Source organism: Micropterus dolomieu, linkage group LG02 (assembly GCF_021292245.1).
Source record: "Micropterus dolomieu isolate WLL.071019.BEF.003 ecotype Adirondacks linkage group LG02, ASM2129224v1, whole genome shotgun sequence".
NCBI classification, from domain to species: domain Eukaryota; kingdom Metazoa; phylum Chordata; class Actinopteri; order Centrarchiformes; family Centrarchidae; genus Micropterus; species Micropterus dolomieu.
The window spans coordinates 14,194,334-14,208,608 of record NC_060151.1 but is presented as its reverse complement, the minus strand read 5'-3'; the positions used below and the strand labels follow the sequence as shown (position 1 = coordinate 14,208,608).

Below are 14,275 nucleotides of genomic sequence, written 5' to 3'. Positions count from 1 at the left end.
TGTTCCTGATTTTCGCAATATTACGTAGGTGGAAAAAGGCGGTCCTTGAAATTTGCTTAATGTGAGACTTAAACGACATGTCCTGATCAAAGATAACTCCAAGATTCCTCACAGTGGTGCTGGAGGCCAGGGCGATGCCATCCAGGGAAACTATATCTTTAGATAATGCGTCACGGAGGTGCTTAGGCCCCAGAGCAATAACTTCAGTTTTATCTGAGTTTAACATTAGAAAATTACAGGTCATCCAGGTTTTAACATCCTGAAGGCACATTTGAAGTTTAGCTAACTGATGAGTTTCATCTGGCTTAATCGATAGATATAACTGAGTATCATCTGCATAACAATGAAAGCTTATGGAATGTTTCCTGATAATATTGCCTAAGGGAAGCATATATAAAGTGAAGAGGATTGGTCCGAGGACAGATCCTTGAGGAACTCCATGACTAACTTTGGCATGCATGGAGGACTCATCGTTAACATGTACAAACTGAAATCGATCTGATAAATAGGACTTAAACCAGCTTGGAGCGGTTCCTTTAATGCCAATGAAATATTCCAGTCTCTGCAATAGGATCTGATGGTCAATGGTATCAAATGCAGCACTAAGATCTAATAAAACCAATACAGAGACAAGTCCTTTGTCTGATGCAATAAGGAGGTCGTAATTTTCACCAGTGCTGTCTCTGTGCTATGATGAGCTCTAAATCCTGACTGAAAAGGTGCAATGGATAAGACAAATGCCTTTGGTGTGAGAGACCCGGGTTCAATCCCCCACTGTGACCCGTCCATGTGCGAACTCAATTGTAAGTCGCTTTAGATAACAGCGTCAGCTGAATTAATAAATGTCTGAGTTTGGTCAAATTAAGTAAATTTAAGGAAGTCTGAAACTTTCATAAATAACCCTACAAAATTACTCAAAATGGGTTTCTGGTCTCTATTATAGGATAAATGGATTTATGTAAAATAATGTAATATTATGAACATGTGGTAATTTTTATTTATGAAAAAACTAGATTTAAATATGTTTACTTTAGGTTTTGATAATACACCTATAGCTAAGACTCTTTAATCAAGTATCTGTAAAATGGCATTAAAATACATTTTTCATCACAAACCCGTAATTTTACAGGAAGTTTGTTTTTTTAACCACATTAAAAGGTGTGAACGCTTGTCATTTAACAATAAATTCAATATTACCTTTCTGTAATTTTACCACTTTGGGGCAATTATATACTATGTTAATCTAAATTGTAATCTAAGAATTATAATAAAAGTCAAAAGCTACGTAGCTACAGTAATTATGGCTGTTTTCAATGATCAAAACTATGTTTTGACAGTTTAACAATACTTGTAGACACAATATACTGATTAAAATAACATTTATTCAATGTTTTTATTTTCCAAATATCCATAATTAAAGGAGATATTTGTCAATTAACAAGAAAATCTATGTCAAGTTACAGAACAAATGTTTTTTGCTACGGTTAACTGTTACTAATTGTACCAAGTTCAAGAAATGTTTTTACAGTTTTAAACTTATTTTTAACAGTTTTTTCTTTTAAATAATAAAAATAATATTTGTGAAAATACAAGTAATTCCTGAATGTATTGTAACAGTTTGTTTATGTTAAAAAACCCAATATTTTCTTTAAAATAACATAAATGTTATGGTTAGTCACAGTTACAGGTTATTTTACATTAGATATGTAAATTCACAGTTTATTCTTGCAATTTTTTGATATTTTCATGTATTTCAAAAATACAGGAAAAAAACTGAAATAAAAAGGAATGAAACTTTAAAATTACAGATTTTTTTTACAGTGTAGATCCCATGTTTTGACAGATTGTGTTTTGGACAAATGTGATATGTGATAGAGAAATTGGGAATTATTGGGGTAAGTGTGTGTAGATCAATAAAGGCAAGATTAGAAATACATTGGCGATGTTTGGATTTATTCAGTGGAGCCGCCACAAACTATGCGTCAACTGGACGTTCCAGCAGCAGCCCCTCAGTGGTTTAGGTTTTTTGTTTTTGCAGAAATCAAGTCACTATACAAGCCCTTTGAATTTTTGTATAATTTTCAGTATTAAATGCAGTAATTAATTTCCTCTTGCTAACAGTGAAAGTACATTATCAAGTTAAAATCCACTTAAGTTTAATGAACATCTTCATAAATGTTAATCATCATCCCAAATAAACAAAACATAGGAGAATGGAAAAACTGAGTCAAACACCAATCAACAAACTTTACTCACTGCTCTTAAAGAATATAGATGCGTCACCCTCAAGAATGACTGGAAGTCCTCTCAGGACATGGCATCTAATGGCTCAGTGCTCTGCAAAGAGATATAATACAAGAAATATATCTTTATCAGTTTATTTGTTCATATAGAGAAGTACCACAAGGGAAGGTGGGTGAATTAGTTTTTGTAATATGTATGAACTAACCATCAATATCATAACAAAAAAAACGTAAAGTAATATCAACCCACCGTTGATTTCCATCAAACTTGGACACAAACCATCAAGAACACCGAAGAACTCTTTAAGATTTCTACCAACAACCCTGTTAAACTCCAAGAACACCTGAAAAATGTGAAATAACTTTCTATACTTTGTTATTTAGGCAGAGTTACTTATAACACTAATAAACCTCAAAATTTGACCAATGATGTATGTTTCACAAAAAAAGAAGAGAGAGCCACTCAAAAATCACAATTGTCGCAATCGCTAAAAATTTACTTATAAGTCAACGTCAAATTTACACACATTCAAATGTATACATTTCAAACTAGAAATGTTCCAGCAGTTTCTAATACTTGAATAAAGAAAACAACTTACCTCATTCAGACAGAAATGGTATCCTCTTTACGGCAGGCAAATGTCCTTTAAAACCGTACATACTTGCTAAAAACAGAAAAATGCCGGCATACAAAGTGCAAAGATCTTAAATTGCTCTGTGTAAATTAGAAAATGGTGCAACTTTCTCTAACCGCCAACGGACAAGCACAGACTTGTCTTGAGTTTTGAGCCAATCACAACAGGGCAGCACCGTTGCCTGAGGTAAAACTTGATAGTTTGTTAAACTTACAAAAATTTTTATGTAATGCAATAAAACTAATCTTTAAAAGTGGTATTTAATCAAACTGTTTGCATAGAATGAACTTTTGAGTTAACAGTGTAGTAAGTCATTTATAAACATAGTTATACATGTTGTATTCTTTATTAATAAGCTCATCTATAATGTGCTTAATAATTGTATTTTCATATTTTATACATGATCGGTTCACTGTTTATAAATTAAGTATTATTGTAATGACCATTTATACATGAGTTGTTAATGGTTCATTAGATCATTTGGAAAGTTTTAAAAAAATTATTACGTAGGTTAACTTCCTGTTTTTTGATACTTTCCCGAGAAAGAATATAAACAATCTCAGCATAACGCCTAAATCTACCAGTGGCAAAGCCCAAAGGATGCTACTAAGACTACCAGAAAGATGCCCCAGCTAACTTTACTGGGTAAAAGCCTCACCGTTGCAGGCCTGGTATCATTTCTCTGAGACAGATCATCTATCACTACCAGCTCATCAGTGATGTGCTTAATGATTGTATTTGATTAAAAGTGTTATTCCAATGAAAAACCATATATATGTGCCTATGGTTCATATGATCATGTAGAACATTTAAGGAAATTATTTAATAAGTATTTTCTATCTAGGCCATACAAAATATTACAAACGAGACTGAAAAAAGTCTCTGTTCTGTTAGGCTTCTTAAGTCTCAGCCGAAAGGAATCTCAGGTTCGCCGTCTCCAAAGGCTTGAACGGGGCTTGGGTTAGCACGCGTAAAACCAGCGCCAAATCACACTGTGGGGCAACAGTCCGCGTCACTGGCCTGCGCCTTCGCACCCCTCTATGAAAGCGCTTCACCAGGGGGTGGGAGAATACAGTCCTGTCCCCGAAGCCCTCGTGACAGGATGAAATGGCGGCAGTGTAGATTTTAACCGTTATGAACGGCAGCCCCCTGTCCATGAGCTGCTGGAGGAACGAAAGCACCGCCGGCAGAGGACAGGCAACCAGGTCCATCCCCTGGTCCAGACACCAGCGTTGGAAAGCCGACCATTTAGAGGAGTAAGAGGACTGAGTGGAGGCCACACGGGCCCAGAAGCGGGTCTTAAGTGTAAAGACACCATCACTCGGGATTTTTGAATGCCGTCATTTGCCGAAGGAGTTTTTTCCCCCTGGAAACTCCGGTGAGTAAAGTTTGTAACCTTTAGGAGAGAGCTAAAAGTGCAGCGTGATGCTAGCTTAAATGGGTGGGTTAAAACCATATTACTGTAAGTTAAAAGCAGTCGAGGGATTTTTGTGAGTATGATGACGTGAACTATTCATCAGTATTTTCTTGTGTCGTGGTTTCAAACTAATCTCTGGAGGTACTTTTGGAGGTATTTTTATTTACAGTAATTATGACAATGCATGTTAAAGATAATTTCCTTGACTAAAATGTGTAAACTCTGTTCAGTATTTTTTGGTTGTAATTTAATGTAATGTAATGTTAAGAGATGGAGAAATTTAATTAATTCATAGTAGTGATGTCTTGTCTTGCATAGTAGTGATGTCTTGACCACGGCGTGGTCAGCTGCTTCGGATCCCATTGAACAGGACTGACACATCAGACAATGGCAGATAAGAAAGATCCACCACATGTTTATTATCCTGCCCAGGTAGAGATAAAAATAACTGAAAGACATTTATTTTTATGAAAGAGCTCTTGTTATTCTTGGGATTGTTTCAAACATGGTTGGTGCACTATGAGAGTGTTAAAGGCAATGTAATAAACCTGCCCACTGTTCTTTAATCACACACAGTCTATTTCTTAGCCCAACACTACTTCTCAGAACCTAGGTTGGTAAGTTAGCTAAAGTTCTACACTAGTGTTAAATATTCTAAACTATGCTACAGGGCTTTCCCCAGTACGTTGAACTATGATGCTAAGGGGCTCCCAAGTGTGTTATAAAGTGACAACAAGGCGTCTTGACCATTGGTCCATATGTGACGACTTGGGAGTGAGAACGGGTTGGGTTGTAGATGGTTCATTTTATATCAACAGTTGTACAGTTTATGCAGCAGTAGTCTCTCGTGTTGTGTTTTTTTGTGAATGAATGGGTGAAAGGCATTTTGTAATAAATAATATGTTCTGTATCCCTTTGTGTTGTGTCAGTTTCATTTTTCTGTTCAGAAGAAAACTGATTCTGGAGTGTTACAATATCATTTCTAAGTGCTTTGTAAGGCATAGATAGTCCTCACTTTAGATGAGCTCACGCAAAATACTTTACTAACTATTAGTAACAGATCTTGGAGTTTTGATGATGAGTTCAGAGAAATTATACCAGGCCTGTAACGGTGAGGCTTTTACCCTGTAAAGTTAGTTGGGGCATCTTTCGGGTAGGCTTAGTAGCATCCTTTTGTGGGAAAGTATCAGAAAACAGGCAGTTATGTAATAATTTTCTTAAACTTTCCAAATGATCTTAAGAATCATTAACAACTCATACATAAATGGTTTGTCATTAAAATAATACTCCATTTATAAATAGTGAACCGATCATATATGAAGTAAGAAAATACAATAAAATTATTAAGCATATAGATGAGCTTATTAATAAAGAATACAACATGTATAAGTATAGTTATAAATGACTTACTAATGTGTATTAACGTAAGAACAATGGTTTATAAATGATGAATAATAAATGTACTAATACTTAACAACTGCTTCATAGTGTGTAGATAAATGAGAATAAAACATTTATAACTGTGTTTATGAATGACTTACTAATGTGTATTAATGTATGAACAATGCTTTATAAATGATGAATTCCTTATTTACTAATGCTTCACTAATGCTTTATAGTGTGTAGTTATTATAAAGTGCTACCAAAAAAACATTTTAACAAATATTTGGTGTGCAATTTACGAAAACATGGAAGATGTGTTATTATTTTCACCGGCATGATCTTCATGCTTGAACTTATGGAAACATGTGGACATAGTTTCTCCACAGAGAATTTAATCAGCAGCACTGTAAGAAATAGAAAATAGCCTTATTACATCATCTGTAAGCAATGATTCCAAGGAAAAACATTTTTCAGAATATAAAATATAAACATGTTTGAAACATGTGAAATAAAAAAGGTATTCAATTTGTAGTGGTGATAAATACAGGAAGTAGTATTTGTATGACTCTCCTATTAATGTCTCTCACTGTGGATCTCTGGCACAGTAATACACAGCAGTGTCTTCAGGCTGCACATTCTGTCTGTTTAGAGTCACACTGTTTCTGGAAGAGTCTAAATTGACACTGAACTTGTTCTTTAGTGAATCTTTCACTCCAGTCCTTTCCCTGCAGGTTGTCTGATCCAAGCTGTGTAGTCGCTGCTAACAGAATAAGAGACCTGACAGGTGATGGTCAGACGTTGACCTGGCTGCACAGTCACAGAGGCTGGCTGTGTCAACTGTTCTGTTTCATATAGGCTTCGGCCTCTAAGGCTATAGCTATTGGGTTTACCGCTGTGTTGACCGGCTGCAGCTGGCCATGCGGCCTTCATGCAGCCTGGCTCCGATGTCGCAGGCAGACCTTTTCCTCTGTTGCCTGTCCCGGCCGGGAGGTGAGTTTTTTCGAGGAGGTCTGTAGAGGAAGATCCCTGGAGGAAAGTCAAACCTGCCGCCCCGGCCGGTAGGTGGGTGCAGGGGTCCGGTGGTGGTCCGACAACTGGCGGCTGGCTTCCCTCCAGACTCTGCGGCAGCGTCGACGATGGGCCTGTACAGAAGGGGCCGCTACCTCCTCCTCTAGTGATGGGAACAAGGGGGGCTGATAACCCAGGGAACACATGAATGGGGACATACCAGTGGCGGCGCAGACTTGGGAGTTGTGGGCTGAACCTGGAGGCATGCGCCCATTGGAGAACCCCGGGAGCGGACACTCAAGAGGACGTAGGGGCGGTTAGGGGGACCGGCACCGGGGTCTGGGTCGGTGGACTGGGCACGGCGAACAGCTGACTCCACCTCCCAGACCACAGAAGTGACAAGGCAGGTGCGAGGCAGGATGGTGTCAGGGGGGTCCGAAGGGGTGTCTGGGGAGTGGAGTCGGGAGAGAGCGTCTGGCTTGGTGTTGCAGGACCCGGTAGGAGAGGGTGAAGTTAAAGCTGTTGAAGAACAGGGCCCATCGGGCTTGATGGGAGTTCAGTCTCTTGGCGGTCTGGATGTAAGAGAGATTTTTGTGGTCGGTGAGGACCAGGAAGGGGTGTTCTGCTCCCTCAAGCCTCCATTCCTCCAGAGCCAGCTTGATAGCCAGCAGCTCCCGGTCCCCCACGGTGTAGTTTTGCTCCATGGGAGACAGCCGTCGCGAATAGAAGGCGCAGCCCAGTGACATAACAGATTTTGGCCTCAGGGATTCACGGGAGAAGGAAAACGCCGGCGGTGGGGCACGGGGCAAAGTCCGCGGAGAGGGAGCGAGGCAGGGATCGAGAGGGGGACAGCGGTTGCGCGGAACAGGGGTCAGGAATGGTGGTACCATATGGGCCAGTGAGGCGTTGACTCATCCTGCTTCGCCTCTAACCCAATAGCGATAGCCTTAGAGGATGAAGACTATACTAAATAGAACAGGGGTTACGTACTGTAACCTGGAGTATAGGCGCAGCCCTCTAAGTTGAAGGCCTCACTGGACCTTGGTTCTCAGTGCTGAAGAAAAGGCATTTGGGAGCTGAAGGCTAGGTCTCACCGATGGTGTAGACTAAAATTCTCAGTGCCGCGCAGGTGCGCGGAAGGGGTAAACCCAATAGCGATAACCTTAGAGGGCTGCGCCTATACTCATAGAATCCGGGTTACAGTACATAACCCCTGTTCACACTTGACCAATGTTTTGTAACAAATGATCAAGTTATACTGCAAAAGAAGAACTGCTGACTTTGACAAATCCAGAGAGACTCACATCCAGCTGCCAACAGCAGCAGCAGAGCTACAGAAAACATGGTTTATGTTAAAAGTGACGTGCTGTGAACTCCACTGACAGCCTGATGGGAAGTTTTTATAGCTGAGTTTGCATAGAACCAAACACATGAAAATGTCCCTGCATTTATAGAAATGAAACAAATTTTAACTTTTTTTAACTTAAAGAGGTGGTATTATGCCCATTTTCAGGTTCTACATCTTATTTAGGGGTTGTACCAGAAAAGGTTTACATAGTTTAATTTTCAAAAAACACATATTTTTCTCATACTGCACATTGCTGCAGCTCCTCTTTTCACCCTATATGTTGTGCGCTCCGCTCTTGAGCTATAGAGTAACTTAACCTCTGTACAAAATCTTTGTTGGGAGTTGCACAATCAGAAGCAGAGAAGGGTGGGTCGTAAGAAACAAGGTAGTGTGATCCAAATCCAAGCCGCTTCAGACTGCGACCGTAACCTAGCAGATGGTGTAAGTTCCTCACAAGTCCACAACCACACATCATTGTTCCACATCTTACCATAAACCACTACAAAAATCACCATATTTCAACTAAATTTTACATAAAAATTGGCAAAACAATTTGAATTTTTGCTCAGTAGCTTTCACATCAGGTGTAACTTTAGTATTATAGTTATAACTATAGCTGTTTTAGCCAACGTTTACAACAACTCCGCACTTAAACAGTCTGTGAAGTTACATTGCCGTGTTTATTTTAAATATAATACTTACAGATTGTGATTGTGAATTTCCAGGCCCAGAGTCAGAGTTATATCGTCTTTTAGGACTAAACGTTGAACTGTTGCCGGTGTTCTGATGATCTATGCTGCCTTGTCGAAAAATGCCACCATAGCGCAAATCGATAGACTCAACTCTACTCGGCCCTGCTCCGTTTTCCATTGCAGATAGTACCCAGAGATAGTACGTAGCTTGTCGTCATAGCAACGCCACACACAACTTCCTATGATGTAATGTTCAATGCGACACACACACCAGCGATCCACACAGCTTTCTCTTTTTTAAGTTAAAACGTTTCAACATTACTCAGAATGTAAAGACAGATAAGCGGTATGAAAACCTTCCAGCTGTGTTTTCCTCTGCCGTTGATGCTGCAGCGGTCTGTGTAACGGCGGGAGCAGAGGGCTCTGTGAGCGGGTGGCTGGCCGGCCTCACACGCTCCTCCCACAGGTTGGCACAGGCATCCCCCGCAGCAGGGCCGTGCAGAGACCTTTGGAAGGGCAGGTGCTCAAAGCATAAAAGGGGCACATGGAACAAGGATTTAAATAGGGCTGTTCTCAAAAATCAATACAGAAATATATTGTCATGTATTCCTTGATTATATGCGTATACAGATGCTTCTGTATCGATACATCAACAAATGCTGTCACACAGTTTTGAAAAAGAAACACAGGGAATACCCAGATCTAGCTTTAAAACACGGTGGGCTGACATACAGGGAACAGCTGCTGTTGAGGGGTTGCTGTTGCTGTTGCTGCTGCTGCTGATACTACTGGAGATGATCTGTGACTAGAGATATTATAACAAACATAGGAGATATATTAGCTGATGAAACAAATATATGACCATGACGAGATGTAAAGATTGCTGACAGTATTTGGGACCGGCTCACTATGACTGACATGCTGTAGTGCTGCAGCCGCTGCCAAGACTGACTGCTATGAGAAAATCAGAAGGAGATGCTCACAGAGACTGCTGCACACCAAGAGCTGCAGGTAGAGGAAATAAGATATCAGGTTAAAAAAAGTATGGGAAATAATCTGGGAAGGAAACAGTACTTGGAGAAAGGACTAGGTTAGCCAAGGCAGGGGTAAGAGTGAGACAGATCTATAGACAGGTGTGTGTGTGTGTGTGTGTGTGTGTGTGTGTTTGTGTGTATAGACAATATTGTGATAATGATTTTATATATTGCATTGTGAATCTGAGATATACTTGGATTTTAATTGACTATATGTCTAATAATGAATCTAAAAAGATGTGTGTGTGTTCATTCTGTTGGCCCATAATAACCATGACAGAGCAGCATTTACCTTTCACATAAACATTTCATACCTTTGTTTGAAATCTAATAGGGCCATTTCTTCTTCACTCTTTACTTTGATGTCAGGAATATTATTTATTTTATATTGACACTGACATTATTACATGTATTTGAGTTATTTTCATATAATAGGCTTGCTATTAAATCTATTCAAATACTGTTCTGATTTAAATGATTGTTTTAAAACGGGCTGATAAGTAGGCTATAATTCGGAGGAATAAGTAATAAACCTGTTTTACCAATGTTGTTATAATTATTTTAAGGCACACTATGTTTTTTGTGTCCTGTAGGCAGAGCTGCTGAATCACTAACGGTGTGTGAACGGGAGGGCTCGTCATGGATGAGGTCATCAGGTGAAAGGTCGTAATGTGGGTCATTTTATTTACTGCGAAATTATTATTAATTCATTTTATTAATATTTTGATTCGGCAGGCCTTCACAAAAGGACCTTTACAAATTTTAAAATTAATTAAATTTGTCATTGACAAAAGGGCACTTTGGGCATCAAAGGGCAAAAGGACAGGTGCTCAAGCACCCATTGTACCCCCCTCTGCACGTGCATGCCCCGCAGCCACTTGCGGAGCTCCTCAACTCCAAAAATATTCAAGCACATTTTTGTTCCGCCATCACTTCTCATAAAACCGTCAATATTCGAAATCTACACAGCTGATTTCTCACCTCAAAACTTCTCAGAAGTGGATTTAATGATGAAATTACATACAAAAACTGTAAAATATAAAACTTTCTGTTGGTGGTCTCTGTCTGGCACGCACAGTGATGTTGCAGTGAATAGTTACGAATCTCTATGACCAATCAGCAGTCTGTCGTGTTTTCACGTTACATTTTAGTATCGCCTCAGCTCGCTTGGAACCTCGACGGAGGTGAGGTGATACGAAAAGAAGTACCTGGAAGCAGGTACAGGTACAACATTTCTACAATGGAAACCCAAACAAAGGCGAGTCGAGCCAAAGAGCCTCCGCTCAGACTGACCCCGCTAACCGCTTGGCAAGCTTTATGACGCGTTTTCATTGTTATGTCACAAGTAAAGGAAGTGAAGGGCTGGACTACAAACGAGCTGTTTTCGAGCAGTTCAGAGCAGTGCTTTCATGCATGGATGTGGTTGTGTAAAAAAATAAGAACCAGTCTTAACATTATTCAGTGTGATTTACCATTACTATTTTTACTCAGCAATCCCAGATTTTTTTTTTTTACTGCAGGATTGTTGTTCATCAATTCATCCATCTACTTCCTGTCTGCTGAGATGAACTGACAGACAGATGGAGCTGCAGTCACTGCTGATGGTAAACTCTTTATAGTTAAACTGTACTATTCAAAATTTGCTAAATCAAGTTAACATGCTGCATCTTTAGAAAAGTCTTCATCAGCAGCAAGTTTTAATTCAGTCCAGGGTTCAACTGTCAGTCAGTTAAGATCAATGAGAACACCAGATCTGAGTGTCAAAGGAGAGAGAAACGTGACACTGACTGCCCTCTAGTGTTTACAAAAGAAAATGCAATATTATTGTTCACTCTCATATCAAGACTCATTTATAATTTACAGACATTATTTTGTCTTAGTTTGTAGTAGTACTTTAACTTCAGCGACCATATTGTTGTATGTCACTGTCTTTGGTCTTTTTTTAAAAGTTATCTTTATTGTGTTTATTGAATTTCCCTGGACAGTTTTCAGGACTTGTATAATTTATTATTCAAGAATATATGCTATATAAAATATGTATTTCAACACAATAATTAAAAAATATAAAAAACAATATATTTAATAAATATGTAATATGAATACAAAGAAAAAGAGACTGGAGACTGAAAGATGATTGGGATTTTGTACAGCTGCTCAACCAACTCCAGTCATTGTGAGTTTCGAGCACAATAATTAACAGCAGAATCTTCAGTCTTCAGATTATTCATCTGCAGATACAGCTGCTGCCTGCTGTTGTCTCTGGAGATGGTAAACCGGCCTTGAACTGACTGACAGTAGGATTTCCCGTCATTGTCATTTTCATCCCAGGCAACCCACTCCAGTCCGACCCAGTTCATATCGTAGTCGCTGAATGTGAATCCAGAGGTTGTACAGGTCAGTCTGTGGGATTCTCCAGGCCTTTTAACCACTGGTTCAGATTCTGTCAGCGTGTGACCATCAACACCTGTTAAACATTTAAAAAACCCCACATGAATTAAGTTTGTACATGTAATAAGAACTATGTCAAATCAAGATCAGATAATATTTTCACCTGCCCAGCAGACAGTTAAAAGCAGCAGTCCTGTCCTATAGTCCATCATGTTAAACGGTGTGTCCACTGTTCTCTGTCATCCTCTCTGCAGTCAGATAAGTAGAGGTGGAGTTTTGCATTGACTCCTCCTCACAGGGAAGAGAGAGCTGGGGAGGACTTGGATCTGTAGTGTTTGGTGAGTGTACAGTATGTTAATTTGCTTAAAATATTGTGTATTTATACACAATTTAGATTAATTAATTTAATGTGATGCTTTTAAAAAACAATTAAGGTAAGTCAGTCAGTCAGATTTATTTATATAGCACATTTAAAAACAACAGGAGTTGACCCAAACTGCTTTCCAAGAACACAATGCACATAAATACAAGTATAAATGAACAAAGGAACAGAGTATATACCATTGTCCATCCAAATACACAATAAAACACTTGTACACCAATACACATCAATAAAAGGAATATGAAGTACTCAGTAAAAATGGAATCCAAAGAAGCTAAAAGGAAATAAACAAGAATAACTTCAGATTAAAGTGGTGAGAGAGAACAATTTAAAATAAGGGACAGAATCAGGAAAAGGCCAGAGAAAAAGGTAGGTCTTTAAATTAAATTTGAAGTTCTCAATGGTAGGGCAGGACTTGATGTTAGACGGGAGACTATTCCGAAGCCTGGGGGCAGCAACAGAAAAGGCCCGGTCACCTTTAGTTGTAAGGTGTGAGAAAGGGACTAAGAGGAGTTGTTGTGAAGATGACCTAGGCGCAGAATATGGAATATCAGCATAGCATATCGGTAATGTATTGTGGAGCTAAGCCATTGAGGGCTTTAAAAACAAATAATAGAATTTTAAAATCAATTCTGTATTTTGATGGTAAACAATGCAAGACTGGAGTAATGTGTGGTCTTTTCATTGTTCCAGTTAAAAGTCTAGCAGCTTCATTTTGAACGATTTGTAGTCAGGAAAGTGTTGAATGGGTCAACCCCATATACAGGGAATTACAGTAGTCCAGCCGTGAGGTAATAAGCGCACGTAAGGTAAGGTAAGGTAAGGTAACTTTATTATCCCCGAGGGGCAATTTGCATTACAGCCAGCAGTAACAAATATATTTATCAGACCACAACAATAAACACAACCACAGTACAATATAATTTAAAATTGAATTTACAGGGTATTATTAACAATGGTGATAACAACGACCTTGAATGAATTACCTTTTAATCTGTTTGTTGTGAATCGCAGCAGAATATCTGCGCCCGGATGGCAGCAGCATAAATTCTACCCCACAAAGGATGACAGGGATCAGCCAGGATGGCTCTCGTCTTCTTCAAGGATCTGACCTTATACATGTCATGTAGGTCATGTATAACTGTTTCAATGGGATAAAAATGGCTTCAGTTTGGCTATGGTTCTAAGCTGATAAAGTATCCATAAAAACTTTTTTCCAACTTTTACCGACCAACTTAAAAAAAAGGTTGCATTATTAACCATTGTTGTAGAAAAATAAAAAAGCACATGTCAAATGTCAGAAACCTCAACACCAGCTGTCGCTTTCATTATGTCCATGCATGTGTATTTTTCTAGAGGCACTGTCACACACTGTGTGTGTTTGACTTTATGCGGCACTTCGCAGCCCCGATTTAACAAGATAAATCAGCCCCCCATGCAGTTGCCAACAGTTCACATTTAACTATCAAGGCAGCAAAAGTTGGCTACAGTGATCTCGAATGCACCTATACTCTCCTTATTTAGTGTCATCTGATTTCATATCTTCTTTTTTTTTTTTTTTCTTCTTTTTTTTTTTAACCTGTCCTGCCCAGCAGCCTGGTATAGAGTATAATGACCTGGATACCATATTGTGCCAGACAGATTTTACTTTAACAAGAGAGTATTAAAATACTCCTTTGTCTGTTTTATTATTTATTTAATTATGTATTGATTTGTCACCGGGCCGGACAGGGGGGCAGACACGG

At 39.0% G+C, this 14,275-nt stretch overlaps 1 protein-coding gene and 1 long non-coding RNA gene across 2 annotated transcripts in view; one reads left to right on the top strand and one right to left on the bottom strand.

Annotated features, from left to right (window-relative positions):
• The window catches only part of LOC123987131 (Ig heavy chain Mem5-like), a 48,136-nt gene extending 35,776 nt beyond the window's left edge, over nucleotides 1-12,360 (bottom strand). Inside the window, exons 1-3 of the mRNA XM_046075774.1 lie at nucleotides 12,312-12,360; nucleotides 11,936-12,224; nucleotides 6,722-6,745 (exon numbers count right to left, since the gene is read on the bottom strand). Of these exons, the coding sequence (XP_045931730.1) occupies nucleotides 6,722-6,745; nucleotides 11,936-12,224; nucleotides 12,312-12,360 (362 nt within the window). The remainder of the gene's footprint in view (nucleotides 1-6,721; nucleotides 6,746-11,935; nucleotides 12,225-12,311) is intronic.
• An 852-nt stretch (nucleotides 12,361-13,212) lies between these two features.
• On the top strand, nucleotides 13,213-13,840 carry LOC123987380. The gene is made up of 2 exons (XR_006829112.1): nucleotides 13,213-13,349; nucleotides 13,545-13,840. It is a non-coding gene; the product is annotated as an uncharacterized LOC123987380 (long non-coding RNA).
• The last annotated feature ends 435 nt before the right edge of the window (nucleotides 13,841-14,275 follow it).